Source organism: Echiichthys vipera (genome assembly GCF_963691815.1).
Source record: "Echiichthys vipera genome assembly, chromosome: 8".
Taxonomy (NCBI): domain Eukaryota; kingdom Metazoa; phylum Chordata; class Actinopteri; order Perciformes; family Trachinidae; genus Echiichthys; species Echiichthys vipera.
Genome location: NC_139833.1, coordinates 16,053,989 through 16,071,202, shown reverse-complemented (window position 1 = coordinate 16,071,202; position 17,214 = coordinate 16,053,989). Strand labels below are relative to the sequence as shown.

The following is a 17,214-nucleotide window of genomic DNA, read 5'->3' as shown; positions in this document are numbered from 1 at the left end:
CGATATTTAGTTAGTGATGAAAATGCCTACTATTTTAATTGATAAGTGGATTAAAAAAATGTAATCATTATTTTGTAATAATTGAACTTCTCATGTCAAAGTATTTCACAGTAAAGATAATATTCACTGACCACAAGTTTTACACAGGTACTTTTACTACATTTTTTATGGATTTATATTTATAATTAGTAACCATTATTTCATAATAAGTGGCACAAAAAAAAGACTTATCGTAACTTTTAAACAAATATTAAAGTAGTTATGCAAATTCCCAATTATTACATGAGATCTGTGTCTATTTCTATTGACCGTCTTTTAAAAACAGTGGATGCTTTTCTAGTGAAAGACAACCCGCCTTACTTCCGGTCTGGTTGTCTCCGTCCGGCTGGTTTGACGCAGCTCGGGGAAGTCGCCGCACCGCCCCTGCCGCTCCAGCTGTTCCTGCCGCTGTCCGCCTGCTGTCTCCCCGCTGCTCGCTGCTGCTGCTGCTGCCCTTATTTCCAATGCAGCCGCGACCATGACAGCCATCGCCGCTGCTTCTTTCTTTTCTAACGCTTGCAGGTTCGGTGGCTGCGGACTTCACTTCGACTCTCTGGCCGAGCTCATCGTGCACATCGAGGATAACCACATCGGTAAGAGGCGATAAGTAATGAGCGCCGCAGCCAGCGATGGCCGAGGTTTGCACTGCTAGCAGAAGTGGCTAAGTCAGCGAGCTAGCAAGTTACTTCCTGCGTCCTGACAACCCTGTTGCTAGGTGTGGTGGCTGTTGATGTTTATTCGTAGATTGCGGTCCCCGTACACCATCTGCATGCCTGTATCCACGCTGTCTCATTGATTACTACATCACCAAACCCATCCGCACTGAAGCACCAACAGGAAGACGGTTTCTTTACGGTCCGTCGGCTCGCTCGTGCAACATTATTATTGCAGCGCAAGGCCCGCGCGCAGAGCTGCCTGTGAAGCGTCGTGAGTTCACTTGCAGTCTGCAGGAACCAATGAAGATACACTGATTACTTATCAGATTGTTTCAATCCGCCTGACAATATAGTGCAGTTTTACTACTTGCTGAAAGTAAGGATGCAGTCTCTGTCGAACATGTGTGTATTTATCACTTTAAGACTCGCTAACAGTGATGTTGCACAATGTATCTGCATATGTGCCTACATATTTTTAAATCAATGTTGGTATTCGTGTGATATTAATTTGAGTTGAAATTAGCATTAACACTTTGAAACAGACAAATTAACCAATTATAGCTTTGTACAACATATGTGCGGACTACTTTATTAAAAATTAGATGATTTAGTATCTCATGTTCTCATATTTATAACATAGTAATTATAAAGTGTAACATTATTTAATGATAATAATAATAATAATAATAATAATTAGAGCGTCATTATATGCGCATGGATAAACTTCCATATACCCCATATAACTTTTATTCATTTATGGTGTCTGTCGCGGATATAGGTGGAAAAACATCATAAACTATTGTTTTTTCTGGAGAGAAAATTACTTACTCAGTCTTTGTTGTGTCTCTCCACTCAATGATGGAGACTAGCTGTGAGTCAAGTACACTTGTGAACATGGCCAAATGACAAAGTTGGTCTTGAGTATTTGCTTCGTGTTAATTTTTCTGTCTGTCATTTCTGAGATATGCTTTTTTTAAACCTGTCACAGTCATCTTGTCCTTGCAAAATAAATAGCAGAGGGGCTAACATCTGGCCACATGCTGGACATCTGGTCATGTCCTTATCCCAGACTTTGCTTGACCAGGACTGGATCAAGTTTATCACAATGTTACTACCAGCAACGATGCTGGTATTGTTATCACCTTCTCTCTGTGTGTGTGTGTGTGTGTGTGTGTGTGTGTGTGTGTGTGTGTGTGTGTGTGTGTGTGTGTGTGTGTGTGTGTGTGTGTGTGTGTGTGTGTGTGTGTGTGTGTGTGTGTGTGTGTGTGTGTGTGTGTGTGTGTGTGTGTGTGTGTGTGTGTGTGTGTGTGTGTGTGTGTGTGTGTGTGTCTCATCATGTCCACATAAGTGTTGGTCTACAGTACACATGCAACAGCTCAGAGCATGCTTAGCACTTCTATCAAATTGATATAGCAGCAAACAAATATTTGCTATATAAAGATATAGTGGAGTAATGGGCAGAATGAAGTAACTCTCCCTGTGTGTGTGTGTTGTAATTTGAGTTTCTCTGTTTGTTTGTTTGTTTGTTTGTTTGTTTTGACAGCAGGTCTGGCCGTGTATGCATGTTAGTGCATGTGACTACCTTGCGGTAGTATCAGACCCAGAGGGCTATTATTAGCTGTGAACCCATTTATATGCATACAAAGTACATGGTATTGAAATAACTCTGTATATAGGTGAAACATTATGCTTTTATTTACTTAAATTATATGTAAAAAATAAAAAAAGGCATTGAGTTTATATGAGAACCTAATTTATTGGTGGTTGCGTATTTACTGCCACAGACTGATGTCTTTATAGTCTTTATTGACTTCAAATTGATTAAATTAAATTAAATTAATTAAATACATTAAAAAAATCAAAGCAGCAAATCACAATTTAGAAGTTTAACTTTTTTATGTATTTATTTATTTATCCATTGTCTTTTAGTCCTCAATACTATATTGTTCCATCCATGTATATAAAAGAAATGCATAAAAGTGTATAAGCCTATTATGAACATTACATTTTTGTGTTGTGCTAAAAGCATTTATATCTTTTAACTTTAGGCCTAGACTACAAAGTGAATTTCCCTCCTCACAGTTTGACACTCTTTAAGTTCCTACATCTGTTTCCAAATCTAATATTTCAGACTCTTATTATTGAAGCTGACAAGGCCCAGCTGCCTCTGTTGTTCTTGTTTGTTGCTTGACTGGCTTTAATATCCTCTGCCCTCCGATTGTGTGCTGTGCATGTGTCCGAGGTGTTACTTTAGAAAAAATGCTTCCAAATGACTTATTGGGGAGTAATGAGGCAATTAGTTGGCTCAGAGTGGAAAAACTTTGCTGCCCCCCTCCTTCGTCCACTGGCCTGTGCCTACTCGGAGAAGTGCGAAATCTTGCGCGTTGTGCCAAGTGCCTGTGAAGCATAATTACAGAGAGAGTGCTTGATTTGGCCTGTCTTCCTCCTCATCTGGTGGCCTGCTGCTTAAAGCACATTCTCCTTTATAATTAGGCGCCTGGAAAACAAGCACACATTCTTGTCCCCATTTTCCCCAACCAGCCTGTTGATCAGGTCTGTGAACAAGAGGTGGCGCTGCTCTGCTACTGGTTGAGGGGACTTTCTTGAGATACCTGGTCCGTCCAGTAAATGCTTATGCTGGATATTATAGGCCCAAAGTTACTTACTGGACTCATTTATTAACACAGCATAATGTGTCACACAGTAACTGGCTCAAAGGGTCAAGCTTCAGTAAATGAAAGCATATTGAAAAGGATAATTAGTGAGCTAAATAACTGGTTATTTAAGGAGGTCTTGTTATACTTGAATGTATCATACTTCTTGAGTAGTCCCATGGTCATACATATCTGTACTTTTTATTACAGCTACTTTGAAATATATATTCATTGGTCATAGTTTAGGATGTACAGATCATAACATACACAAGAACACATACAGCTATGTGGGGGGGGGAGCTTACAATTTGAATCTCATAAAACAAATAGGCTATCAAATAAAATAGGCCTATAAATACAGAATCATTTCAATCCCACATCAATTATGATAAACAAACTCAAAATGGATCCGCTATTGTTTTTCCACCATCGTGTCAGCAGAATCAAGTTGATAATATGAGTGTTGGGTGGTCCGCTTAGCCCTTTGTGAACAAATTCAGCTAACTTTAAAAGAGCAGATGCTAATGAGTGCCAGAAAACGCCAACAAACCAGAGGAATGTTTTAACACTGAGCCTAAGTCATGTTAAGCTTGAACGGTCTCCTCAATGGTCTGGTATTCTTGTGTCGGCATGAAAAAACTGCATGCACTAAGCCAGTGAAATGTTTACCTTGTCACTGAGCGACCAGGCCTCTGTAGACCAGAAGCAAACAGCGACCATGTTATATGGACCTGAGAGTGTGTGCGCTGCTGGAGCCTGGCGTACTGATGGCCTGAAGTGTCCAGGCTCGGTAACAACGAGTCTGGTTGTTGCCAGTTCTCACTGGAGGCTCATTTAGTAGATTTCGGTATGCACCCCCAAAATCTGCACGGAAGTAATAAATTTGTGAAGCAGTAACTAGTTCCCTGATCTGTGCACCTGGTGGGCCTAATTACATTTCCCCATCCCCCCAACTCCAGTGCTCCTGTTCTTGTGCTGTGACTGCGACATGAGGGGCTCCCAAACTCGACAAAACATTTTTAATTCATAGGAGAGGATGTACAGCCTATGTTGACATCACACAACATGGCTGTGTAGTTCTATGCAGAACAAATGTGATGTTTTTGCTGAAATGTTTCATTTTTTTTATACGGTTTTGTTCAATGCTTTAATAGATCATGTCAAACATACGATATTGTTCCATGTCAAATGCTGCAGATATGAGGGTTCCTCCTTTACTGCAGCTACATGAATTAGACTTAGAAGTTACATGTAACCTAAAATCTTTTATTTACTTTACTGCTACTACTTTAACTACTATGGATTTACTATTTATGGATTTAAGCAAAATAGTTTGTGTCACTTGAATACAAATATAATAAATAATTATAAATAATATAAATACTGGATATCAGTCTGAAAACATTGGCATTTGTGTTGAAAAATACATATTCAAGCTGAATCGATTATTTGATCGATCGAAAATTAATCTGCAACTATTCTGATGAAGGATTTTGCGTGTTGTTTTTCAACCAAAAATTACACATATTTGTTGAAGCTCTCCCATTGTAATAGTGTTCAGCTTTCCCCCTGTTTTAAATGATTGTAAACTGATTATATTTGGATTTTGGACTGTTGGTCAGACAATACTAAAAATTGAATTCCTCTTGAACTCTGAGAAGTTTTAGATATTTTGAACACTAAGCCATAAATAGAGAATATTATTGGCTAATCAATCCAAAATGAAAATAACATTTGTTGCACCATATCACAAATTCAACTAGCATATTATGTCTGCGATGAGCAGCAATGAATGTGTGTTTTTTAAACTTTTTATACATATCCCCCTTTGTTTCCTGATTTTTTTGCAGATGTGTCTTTTGTAGAGACACGTCTATAACTTGGTGCGCGTTTAAGTTGCTGTCTGTGCTAAATGTCTTTATAATAGATCATTTTAACCTCCCCATTTTTTTTTTGCAGTAACCCGCAAAGGCAGCTTACACATGGAGCTTGACTTCTTTTCATTTCCTCCTCAGAGGTCACATCATAATGAATTACCTGTGCCACCACTCCTGGTAATGTCCCCTGCTGCTCATAGCCGCCATAAACATGTCACCATAATGCTCACCACTCTGCTCTACCCCACAGTGCATTTGGCCATGAGGGTGGATGGGAGAGCCAGACACTGGTGGAAATGAGAGAGGGAGCTGTGTGTGTGTGTGTGTGTGCGTGTGAGTGTGTTTGTGTGTGTGTGTGTGCGCACATGCGTATGTGTGTAAAGAGGGTCGTGGAGGACGTTATGAGAGGGCAGCAGGCGTCACTTCCCCCGTTGCCTTAGGAAGGTTTGTTGTGTGATCCACTCTTGGTTTCCTGTCGCAGGTCGTCATAGAGGCCCTAATGAGAACATGCTATTGCATCATGTTCTCTGCGCTCATACATTGCAACCACTGGCTCAGTCAGAATACGCTCCCATACCCATGCTTCACACATACACACTGACAGTAGACCTAGTCAATGCTTTCATGTAAAAAGAAAGGGTTGTGTGCTCTGTTGCATTGAGGCTAAGCATCTTTGATGAATTGAAAAATATATAGGGTATATCAGTGTTGTTGGGATGAAATGATAATCAACAGAGCTTGTCATAGTTCTTTTTTTAAGGGGAAATTTATCAAGGTTTTTAAATATTAAGACATATAGGTAAGAAACCAAAAACATGATGCATTTGGATGCAGATTAGGTGTCAGGAAGTGGTTTTTAATTGCTTGAAACTTTTTTCAGACCTGCAGAAAATCCAGATTTTTCTCTTCACTTTGCGAGAGAATTCTCTTTGATGTGAACTGCAATTTGCAGAAAATGGAATATACTAAAAATGGAAACCTTGCATGGGAATGTTTTTTAGAAAAGTTTAAATTAATGAACTTGACAAAAGTCAGAGTGTATTCTGTGAAAATCCAACATTAAAGAGCCTTATTATACATGAATTATAGATCTGTTTTAGACCTCTTCTTGTCTACCTATCTATTATTTTTACCCATACATAAACAATCACTGGGGCTTAAAGGAACTGATTATTTGCCTCAGGAATCAGTGATGTTGAATAGATGCCCTATTTTGTTTCCCAGAATAGTCGGCCACCAAGGTGGACCACCGGTGTAGTTTGATTAGAAGGGTTCTCATCTCTACTTGAGGCGCCTGCGTTCCTCTCCTTGACTGCTGGTGGCCCCGAAAGAATAGCAGAGGCTGCGGGGGAACTGGCCCCTGCAGGCCTCCCTCGCCCCAGTCCCCACCTGAGGTGCGTGTGATTTACAGTGTGTGGGAACAGATTGATCCACTGCTGTTTGAGCGGTCCGTGAGCAGGCTGCCATTCCACTCCTTGAGTCTCATTAGGGATGTTAGGAGGGATTTCTTGTGCACTCATATACACACATACCAACACACAGCCCTCAGAATAGTCTCTGCACTGCCTTTGGGCTTTTGGCAGGGGAATAGGGCTATTATGAATGTGTCTTTCCTGCTCCGTGTTACCATGACTTTGGCTGGAGAGTAGAGAGAGGTCTGCTGTCCTTCTCATTGGGGATAAATCCACTGTTAATGAAACACTTGCTTACGACTAAGGCCTTGAGGGAACCCTCCTGGGCCTTAGGCGATGAGGTTTAAGCTTTTCAAAGAGCCTACCTGCCAGTATCATAAAACTCTGCCACTATTTCACAGTCAACCAAGCGGCTTGGCTGTAACCACAGAGTGGATGATGGTGCCTCGCATCTTTCATCACCCATGTCTACTTTTGACATGGGTTTGTTGACTTAGATTCCTGTTAGACCTCTAAAATATGTGCTTTCTCATTCATACTTAAATGTGGTTTCGGTTGAGTTTTACTGGTCAACATCAACTTTCACCTTTTTCATGACTGAATTAAGCCAGTAGCTTACACTGTTAAAACAGAGAGTGCAGTCTGTGCTTTCTGTTTCCTTTATACTGTAGATGGTTATGTGCATGTGTGTGCCAGTATTTTTTAATTTATACACCATGTTGGTGTTCTTAACAGTTTTAGCTTTTGAGAAGAGAAGTTGAATTAACATCAACCAGTTTTGAAAGCTCATTTTGAGTAATTACCAGGTCAGAAATCAACAGTCGTAGTAATCTCTCTTTGCCACATTCTGGGACAAGCGGAAAACTGCATATTGTTATCATTTCTCTAAACCAATCACAATTGTCTTGGGCAGTGCTAAGCTCAGGATGCAGCGACAGTGCCTCTGCAATAGCCTCTGGAGGGATCTTGTTTTAGTGGAACATATGTACGTAAGGAGGCCAGCCCTGGCCTTAAAATGGCTAATTACCCGCAAAAGAAAATGCTAGAAAAATATTTAGAGATGTTTGTCCACTGTTGTGTGACAGAAAGGAAAAGACACTCATAATTTGATTGTCTGTGACCTCGAGGTGAAGCCTGTCTATACTTAAACTCTTGAGGAGCTCACTGGACCTTAATCAAAGGTGATTTGCTAGCTGTATGCTGCTCTTGCAGAAATGTATTAAACTGTTATCACAGAAGCTCAAATCAATGTCAATGGTGGATGCCACTGCCAAAGTTAATAGATGTCGCAAATCAACTTCGACTGATGATGGGTGTGTCAGAAAACGGATCAGCATCTGACATAAGAGCACACACAACCAAAACCATGGCATTTTTAGGCCTTTTTCTCCGTTTACTCTCGCTAAGCTGTGCTTTGAAAATTATGCTTTTTCCATAACCTGTGGGCAAACATGCTAAAACATCCCTGTTAGACAACAAATGTTGTTCTTTGTAGATCTTTACAATCATTCGCTGAAAGAACCAAGCAGGCTTGCAGAGGTTGTTTTTGTTTCTCGTAGCGAACAGATTTTGACAACGGTAACACAAAGACAGCAGAAGTGGAGTGACAAAGCCGTCCACACTCCGTATGTCAGGAACTTTATTCAGCACTGTCTATCTGTTGAGCCAGACTACGATCACAGTGACTAAATTGAAAAATATTCAAATTAAAAGTTAGAATACAAAAAACATCAACAAATTTGTAATTCATGTCTTCACTATGCCTGGTCATCCTCTACTATTGATGCTAATCCCTGATTTAAACATTTAGATACCTTATTTTAAAGAGTATAAACGTGTGTCCAATAAATCCTTTTTTCCAATTTAACAAAATATAAAAATGTCTTATTACAAGAACTTTACTTTACTAAAATACAAATACTAATAAGTCTAAAACTAATGTGTGTTTAGTGAAGTCTTTTTGTGAAGTTGACCTTTGACCTTTTAGATATAAAATCACTTCATAATTTTATTGTGTTAGACATTTGTGTGAAAAATCATAATTAGCATAGGAATTCTTGAGTCAGGGTCAAAAACACATTTTCTAATGTCACAATGACCTTGACCTTTGACCTCTAAAATCAAAAAGGTTCATCCTTGAGTCTAAATGGACATTTGTGCCAAATTGTAAGGCAATTCTTTTAGGGGTTCCTGGGATGTTGCATTCAAGAGAACGGGACATACATGCGTACGAAATCGGATGTTGCTTGCGCATAGGCATAAAAAAACGGTGAATTCCCATATAAGTGAGCACCACCAAAATTTGGTCTCTCCGCCCAGCAGACATAAAATGGAAAATTGTTTTAGGTTTTTTGTTCCAAACTAACAAACAAACAAACAAACAGGAGGAAAAGCCCAACACTGTGGAAGTAATAATTGAGTATGACTCAGGGTTTTATTACAGCCTCCCAAAGGTTTTGCTTATCCCTTTAACCAAGACAGCTTTAATTTCCATATGTTTTCTATCATTAGTCACTTTCAAATCATAGCAACAAGGACTGAGCTGTGTTGTTTTTTTGCTTGCTGAATATACATGTTCTATTAAAGGTGCACTGTAGTCATCGTGCGTTACAAAAGCGTCTTTTGAAAGTTTAATGTTACAAATAGGCCTAGGTGTAAATAAATGAGCTTGTGGATGGAAACAAGCAATAGATTTAACCACATGGGGGTAGCAGTCTTTCACCGCTCTGTCAGAGGCAGACAGAGAGGCTCAGCTGGTAAGTGGTAGACACTGTGTTGTTTTATGGGGATCTCTCTTCTCCCACATGGACGGCAGTGGGAAGAGCGTTTGAAGTCAAGCCCGCTTCACCTCAGGGTGTGGAGATTGGCTATTGTTGTACATTTAGCACTGCTGAGCAAGATGAATGTCTGGAGCACAGCATGGGAAAACACAGTATGTGTCAAGTGTGGTCATGTATGAGCAATGTGGCATCTGCAGAGCAGCTTTTCAAAAAAGTGATATGGTACTTTCGCCTTGTGTATTTTAAATAAAAGTAACAGTGTAGCAGAATATGGTTTGAGACGGACTGGATCCTGCATTTTACCAACAGTGAAAAAGCCTAATCATGCAGTAAAGGACACATATGGCATTTCATTAAGCTAATAGAAAAAGAGCACAAAGGTCTCGAGGAAATAAGTCAAGAAACCAGCATCAGCTTGGAAACTGTGGCGCTTCTCCAGCAACAACTTAACTAAACAGTGACTGTAGTCTAGACAGTGGTGCATTACATCATGTTTCAACTAATTGTACTGCACATTGGTACACAATATCCTGCATTTTGATTATTTTCACTAAATTGTTGTTTATTAGCTGAGTCATGCAGGCTCTTTGACAACTCCTCACTTATACACATTGCACACACGCATTCATATCTAGGACTCACCCAGTTCAGCCACACGTGTTTGCCACTGAGAGCACTGCTCAGAGATACCCTGATGTAGGTTTTTTAAGGCAGCAAGTGTGTATCTCACATCATCATCCAAAAGATACAATACAGTTCCATTTTTTTCCTAAAAAGATCATTTTCACATATGTAGGCCTACAATAACAGACACATAAGGAGCCCTCATGAGATCAGATTTTGATCCACCGTAAAGTTAAAAAGTAGCCACTGATAGTTAAAGGTAAACAATGCATTAATGTACAATATATCAGTAGGTATGGTGCAGTAGCAGAGATTACTGATGGCTATCATATTTTGGTAATCTGATGCTAGAGGGTTGAAAAGTTTGCACTGAGAACTAAATCTAGACTTTAACTGCACCTTTTGATATCAGTGTTGTATACCTTGTCCCTGCACCTTTCTTCTGTGCAAGTGCTCTTGTGGTGTAGCAAGGAAAGAGCATTTGCCTACCACCACAGAAGCCCAGATTAATATGCCTACAGCAGTGCTTCCAGATTGGCCTGACCCTTCATTAGAAACTGATCTCAGTTGGGAAGCCATTGAGGGATCTGTGCCAGTAACTTCTGGTTGGTCGGGATGATTGTTCAGGTGAACAGTTGGATCAGTGAAGCAAAGACTGCCGGGAACTGGACGTCCCAAAAAACAAGTACATTGCTATTCTCAAAATGACCATATATGACAAGATGTAACCACTCTCTGTCTCTCTCACCTGCTCAGACACAGACCCTCGTCTTCTGGAGAAGCAGGAGCAGCAGCAGCCGACATATGTTGCACTCAGCTACATCAACAGGTAAAGAAATGTATGATCTCTTATCGAGAAAGAAATCAGCTGAATTTCCACTTATTCATGCAGTGACTAAATTATAAATAAATCTACTTTATAAATCTGACATAATAATGACCTTGCTGTTATTTGTCCCCGTAAAGATTTATCTCCTCTACATCAGTGAATATTATACTGTGTCCTATGAGCTGCTGTGAGGTTCTACCAGCTATTTTAAATGGCATCTGGTGGATTGCTTAGATGAATTGCTTCAGTATTTGGTAGCTTTTTTTTATTGCTCTAGGTTCATCCCAGTTGTCTTTGATATGGTGCTTGAATAGTGGTTTTAAAAGCCTTATGCAGCAAGCCAGTGTACAAGAAGGTCTGCCGCTGTCTCCCTGCCTTCCCAAACACCATCTTGATGTGGTTATCACTTAATTTGTTAATTCCACTTTGCTTTAACAATGTCTATGTTAACATTTCATTTTTATGATACATTTTTACTATCCATCATAAACCCTGGTGTAAGGTTTTTTTGATGGGAATAGAGCCAATTATATGCTTCTTTCCCAAACATGTGCTCTACAGTAGCAAACCTTTAGGGTTTTGTAAACATCAGGGCAGTCCCACATTAACAAGTAGCTCATTGTACAATGGATAAGATGACCCAGTTTTCATAAGATCAATTGCAAACTTTGACAGATCTTACATCCCACAATGCTAGGTTCATGACAGATGCTGCGCGGCGAGAACACGAGACCCTGAAGAAGAAGGTGCAGCCCAAGTTGTCTCTGTCTCTGACAGGTCTGTCTCGCAGCAGTGTTTCCACTCCGCCTCGCCACACCAGTGGAAACCTCACCCCTCCAGTCACCCCACCCATCACCCCGTCCTCTTCTTTCCGAAGCAGTACACCTACAGGTACATAAACTACCTTAACACACTCACCTCTCTGGTTAGATGTCCAGGATGTAGTCACTGCGGCAGTTATATACATGCTATGTTGTTTATCAAGCAAGCAGCAGAGTGCTGCAGCAGTTAAGGAGACTGACATTCAACCAGGAGGTCCGTTTTAAAGACACTGTGAAGGCCAACACCTTGTTTCATTACATTACATTACATATCCTTTAGCTGACACTTTTGTCCAAAGCGACTTCCAATAAGTGCATTCAACAATTAGGGTACAAACCAGAAGAGCAAGTTATTAAATAAGTGCTGTAGCTTCAAATAAGCCATCTATAGAGTGCTACATATAAGTGCATTTTTAAAATTTTAAATCATCTCCTTAGCCAAGGTGCAGTCGAATGAGATGCGCTTTTTAGTCTGCGGCTTTTCGAATGTCGATGGGGAGCTCGTTCCACCATTTGGGAGCCAGTGTTCCTCTCAAAAGTAAATCTCAATCTCTGCCAGCTTAGATAGTACTCACATCTTCCTACATTATGAAGAAAGGCAATGAGGCAACGAATGAATATCGTCTTCAGGGATAAAATCTTCTTACTTAAAAAAAGATGATAATGAAATAAATGGCTTTCAGACTGAAGCAGGTGAAAAGAAACAGCAGAGAGCAGGCAATGTTTTCACCCTTGATTAACCTTTACAATGAATCAATATATATTGTCAGTTGTAATGAATTTAACAGCTTATTAAAATTTAAATTATATAATTTGGTATTGCTTGTAGAAAACCCTTCACTTCACTTCACCCAATTGTTGGTTACATCTCAATATTTTCCATTACTTGGTTGATGAATTCAACCACTAGGGCTCAAAGTTTGGCACACTATAAATGATCCTGTAAACAAAAAGCATCGGCAGGAAAGCTTAGGAGATATATATTTTTTTATATCAAACTCACATTCAAACTACACAGAAAGAGGGGAAGCTTTCATAGTCCAGCTGCTCAGTCTAATTCACTACAGTGCACAGTTCATAACAAAAAAAAACGCTTTAGTTCTTTCTCTTGTAATGTTTTCCCATGTACTTGTTCTGTATGCAGTCTTTAATGCTCTGTCTTGTTGTTAACTCTTGTGGTTTTTCAGCTTGCCTTCTGGCATAACATCTTTAATTAATCGATAAAACAATCTCAGGCCCCGAGACCTTAATAAAATACATACATTCTTTCCCACGATTGGTATATTTCAGTCTCTCCGGAAACGGGTGCACATGAAGTAGACATTATGTGAATGCTGCCCCCAAAGCACATGTTGAGAATGCTTCACATTTGTGAGCCCGAATGCTCAAAAGCCAGGATTTGTTTATTGTCACAGATTAGTCATCAAGTGTGCATAAATCAGAGCTGCTTTGGAGAAAGGTTTGTATGATCATGACCGGTCATGATGCCTTGAGTTGTTTGACTTCATGTCTTTCACCCTCCCACAGGTAGCGAGTGTGATGAGGAGGAGGTGGACTTTGAAGAGTCTGACAGCGATGAGTCGTGGACCACAGAGAGCGCCATCAGCTCAGAGTCTATCCTCAGTTCTATGTGTATGAACGGAGGAGATGAGAAGCCTTTTGCTTGCCCCGTGCCAGGCTGTAAAAAGAGATACAAGGTAGGTTTCACACAGCATCTCTTCGTAGAATACACACTATGGATTAAACATGATTTGTCAGTGTGAAATATTTTTTCTACCATGCCCTGGTAGAGGCCGAAAAAAAAATCGGAGGAAATTTGCATCAAGTGAGATATGTGATTTTATGTGTTGATGTAAAAATCAAAATGGACTCCCTGCTGTTGACATTGGGAAAAAATCAGTTCTTAGTTGAGCATTGCAGCATGTCAACATGGATGCATACATCTCGTCCACTTCAGTGATGTGGAGTTTTACAGGATTTTCCGTTCACATCTGGTGTGTGCGGTCGGGATAAATTATGTGCAGCTTGAGAAAATTGCATTGCTGACGTGAATGACAGAGTTATGGGCAATGACTTAGTCTGAGGCAGCAGACAGCATGAGGCATCTGTTCAGGGACCGAACAAGACATTTTATTTCTCATTTCTACAGCCTACTGTCAACAGGCATCCTCTTTTTTCATATGGAAGTTGTAATTGGAAGCACAGTTAAGCACATGTTAAAGTGTAATTATATGTCAAGAGATGGTTGAATGTAGGCCTAGGAGATCTTTCGAGCAAAAATCTTCTATCCCGATATAGGTCAGTTCATATAAAGATATATATCACAGCATGTTTTCTGGCAATTCAATAAATAAATAGGGTATATGAAATAACCACATTTTTTTGTATACTCCAGTGTGAATTAAATACTTGACAATTAAAAGGTATTTCCTCATTTTATTAAGAACTTTTGTGCTAAATGAACAAAATATGTGTCATCCAAATGACGTAAATATTGCTGTAATGCATTTTGGCTGCTGGTTTTGTCTACATTCCAATAGAAATTATATAGAAAAATATATATGATAGACATTTTTATATATGTTTGATGATATACTACTGTATATACAGGTATATTCTTCCTTCAATCGCCTTCTTCTCGCAGCTAAAGTAAGGGGCAGTATGCAACCTCAAAAGCAGACGTTGCTATCTGCCATAAAACAGATGGAAGAAGTATGCAAAGTATAAGATACTCTGCTTTGATGACATAAATGCGGAAAAAGCTGCTCTAATACTGCTGCAAATGACTCTCGAGCGAGAATAATAACTAAAAGGCAACTACAACAGTGTATTAGGACCACTGTTAGCACTGTCGCCTCACAGCAAGAGGGTTCCTGGTTTGAATCCCGGCTGGGGCCCCTCTGTGTGGAGTTTGCATGTTTTCTCGTGTCTGCGTGGGTTTTCTCCAGGTTCTCCGGCTTCCTCCCACAGTCCAAAGACATGAACGTGTTGGGTTAATAGATCATTCTAAATTGTCCGTAGGTGTGAATGTGAGTGTGCATGGTTGTCTGTCTCTGTTTGTCTCTATGTGCGCTCTGTGCCCTGTCCAGGGTGTACCCTGATGTCAGCTGGGATTTACTCCAACTCTCTCGTGACCTCGATATGGACAAGCGTTTGAAGATGGACTGATGGATGTTTAAAATTGTCATCTACGTATTCCCTTGCATAAATAAAGGGATACATTTCCACCAATTGGTGCATAGAAATTAACTTGAATGCAGGAAATTAAATGTTTGACACTCAAATTCTTTGGGCGGTGGACCCCCAGACCTCCCTTCTTTATGCACCCCCCCCCCCCCCCCAAGTTTAAAGTAAATCTGCACCCTTGCATTTGTGTGAAATCAGGGTTTATGTAATCTAGTTGATTGAACTCTGTGATATTGTTAAATTTGATCATAAAAAAAAAACTGCCAGTTTCAAATGAAATTTCCTTAGCTGTTTTAGATAACATTTTCTAAGAAGTTTCAGTTATTGTCAATTTAGACAACGTAATTGTGCATCACAAAATGTCAAAATGATTTTTTCTTTTACAATATCGATTTCATTGAAAGATGATAAACTATAATATTGAATCATCGCCATAGCTGAGTGAATTCTTTGCTTCGTTACAGAATGTGAACGGGATCAAATATCATGCCAAGAATGGCCACCGAACCCAGATAAGGGTGCGCAAACCCTTTAAGTGCCGGTGTGGGAAGAGCTACAAAACGTCTCAGGGTCTCCGCCACCACACCATCAACTTCCACCCACCCATTTCTACCGACATCATCCGCAAGATGCAGCAGTAGAGACCGAGTGAGCAACCAGCACTCTCCCTCGGGCCACTTCTCAACCATCTGAATGCCCAACAACACCAGCAATGGCTGTTTCACATTCCCACCCTGTTCAAACCCCCCATCCTTAAACCCCTGCCCCTATTCTTTCGCTCTCTCTTATCCCACTTTGCTATGACACTATTTTTGATTGCATGGTATAAATGTGTTATTATTCATCCTTAACTTTTATTCTGAATGTTAAATCTTTATGTAGTTCACAGTTTTGTATTTTGCACATTTAAACTATCATTTATCTATTTGATTTTATTATTTTCGACATACAGTATGTGTTTGTTGATGATGAGGGCTTGTTGTAGACTAGAGGACAAACGGCCACACTAAGCCACACGTAGCCTTGCATGTACAGTAGGGCGTCCTGCTTTAAAGGCAATGTGAAGTCAGAGAAAACTGAGGAAAGATTTGGATGTTGTTGTTTTTTTAGACAAAGGAGGCTCCATTACCTTTCCCTCGTTTGAATCTAAAAATGTGACCGTGGCAAATGAAAACAATCAGAATGTGTGCGTCGTAACTCTTTATCAGATTTATTGTAAATAATCAGTTGTTTGATTTTGTTACTTTTCCGTTCATATCACAAGTGTCCCAAACCTTTTTTCCATCTGTTTTTACTGCAAACACTTGTGTGTGAGCACCAAAGGCTGATCTCAGGTGACGTTTGCAAACATTTCAGTTCCACAATTCTGCCCAAGTGTTCTGATAGTATTTATGCTGTTCAGTGGGATCATGGGAACTGTGTCATTGCTGCCCATAAGTTCCCAGTCACCTCCCTGAAGACGTAAAGCAGTTTTCCTCACTGTTTTTACAGTGAGGGATTTAAGCACTTTTTGTAACAAGTTGCCAACAAATTAGCATTTTTTTGCCAATCTCTCGTTTCTGGTGTATGTACAGTAGCTACCAAAACGAAGCAAAAGGCCTTCAGAGCAGAAGTTTGCAAGTTCTACATTGGTCCAAGGGAAGATGTATACCAAACCTCCGGTGTTTCCAGTATTGTGAGATTTCTGTATGTACAGTAGTTGCCTTGAATTGAGAACCATTCCAATCATTACAGATCTTTGTATGGCTTTATTTTGACAGTTCAGACACATTCAGGAGAATGCAGACATTACACGGACAGCTCAGCCCAGACTGTCTGCCCTTCACTGACTCTCTGGTCTTATGGAACCATGTGATTGTGTTCATCATGGATGGAACAAAGTTGGGGTCAACGATAGTTGTGTTTTATGTTGGAACCGTGAAATAATCACACGCAACTCCTACTGTGTGCCATAAAAATACGTTGGTTGAGGGTACAGTAAGCAGAATAGTTAACCGCAGATTGTTAAATGCCACAAAATTGGAGATTTATCAAGTTTGAGCCATTTGTTAACATCTTCACTGCATGGATGTTAGTGTTAATGAACTACGGTCCAATGAGAATTGTGACAGTATTGTACTGCCAGTATGGAGGAAAGTCTTTGATATAGTGTACAGTGAATGTATTGTTATGTGTTAAGTGCATTAAATTATATTTTCATATGTTTCTGGACTTAAAAAAAACAATAGTATAATGTGTATGAAAAGGCAACACCAGAGGTTGTTGGGAGAAACTAATGGTGATTGTATTGTATCTCTTCAGAAAGCTGCTTCATGTAAACTTTTGTTACATTTAGA

At 39.8% G+C, this 17,214-nt stretch overlaps 1 protein-coding gene across 2 annotated transcripts; it reads left to right on the top strand.

Moving 5' to 3' along the window:
* Nucleotides 1–403: 403 nt before the first annotated feature.
* On the top strand, nucleotides 404–17,205 carry jazf1b (JAZF zinc finger 1b). 2 transcript variants are annotated; one of them, XM_083917986.1, is made up of 5 exons: nucleotides 404–632; nucleotides 10,799–10,871; nucleotides 11,649–11,762; nucleotides 13,224–13,389; nucleotides 15,343–17,205. In XM_083917986.1, exons 1-5 carry the CDS (start codon nucleotides 518–520, stop codon nucleotides 15,517–15,519), a joined length of 645 nt encoding a protein of 214 aa, XP_083774112.1. In that variant the 5' UTR covers nucleotides 404–517; the 3' UTR covers nucleotides 15,520–17,205. The 2 variants fall into 2 exon arrangements, with proteins under 2 accessions (XP_083774112.1, XP_083774113.1); XM_083917987.1 differs by having other exon boundaries at nucleotides 476–632; nucleotides 11,569–11,762; nucleotides 13,220–13,389.
* Nucleotides 17,206–17,214: the final 9 nt, after the last annotated feature.

Bases quoted from the DNA above. Each gene is read 5' to 3' on its own strand.
- jazf1b (XM_083917987.1), top strand. From the start codon at position 518: ATGACAGCCATCGCCGCTGCTTCTTTCTTTTCTAACGCTTGCAGGTTC. The intron at 633-10,798 runs GTAAGAGGCGAT...TCACCTGCTCAG, and splicing joins CATCGAGGATAACCACATCG to ACACAGACCCTCGTCTTCTG. The intron at 10,872-11,568 runs GTAAAGAAATGT...CCACAATGCTAG, and splicing joins GCACTCAGCTACATCAACAG to GTTCATGACAGATGCTGCGC.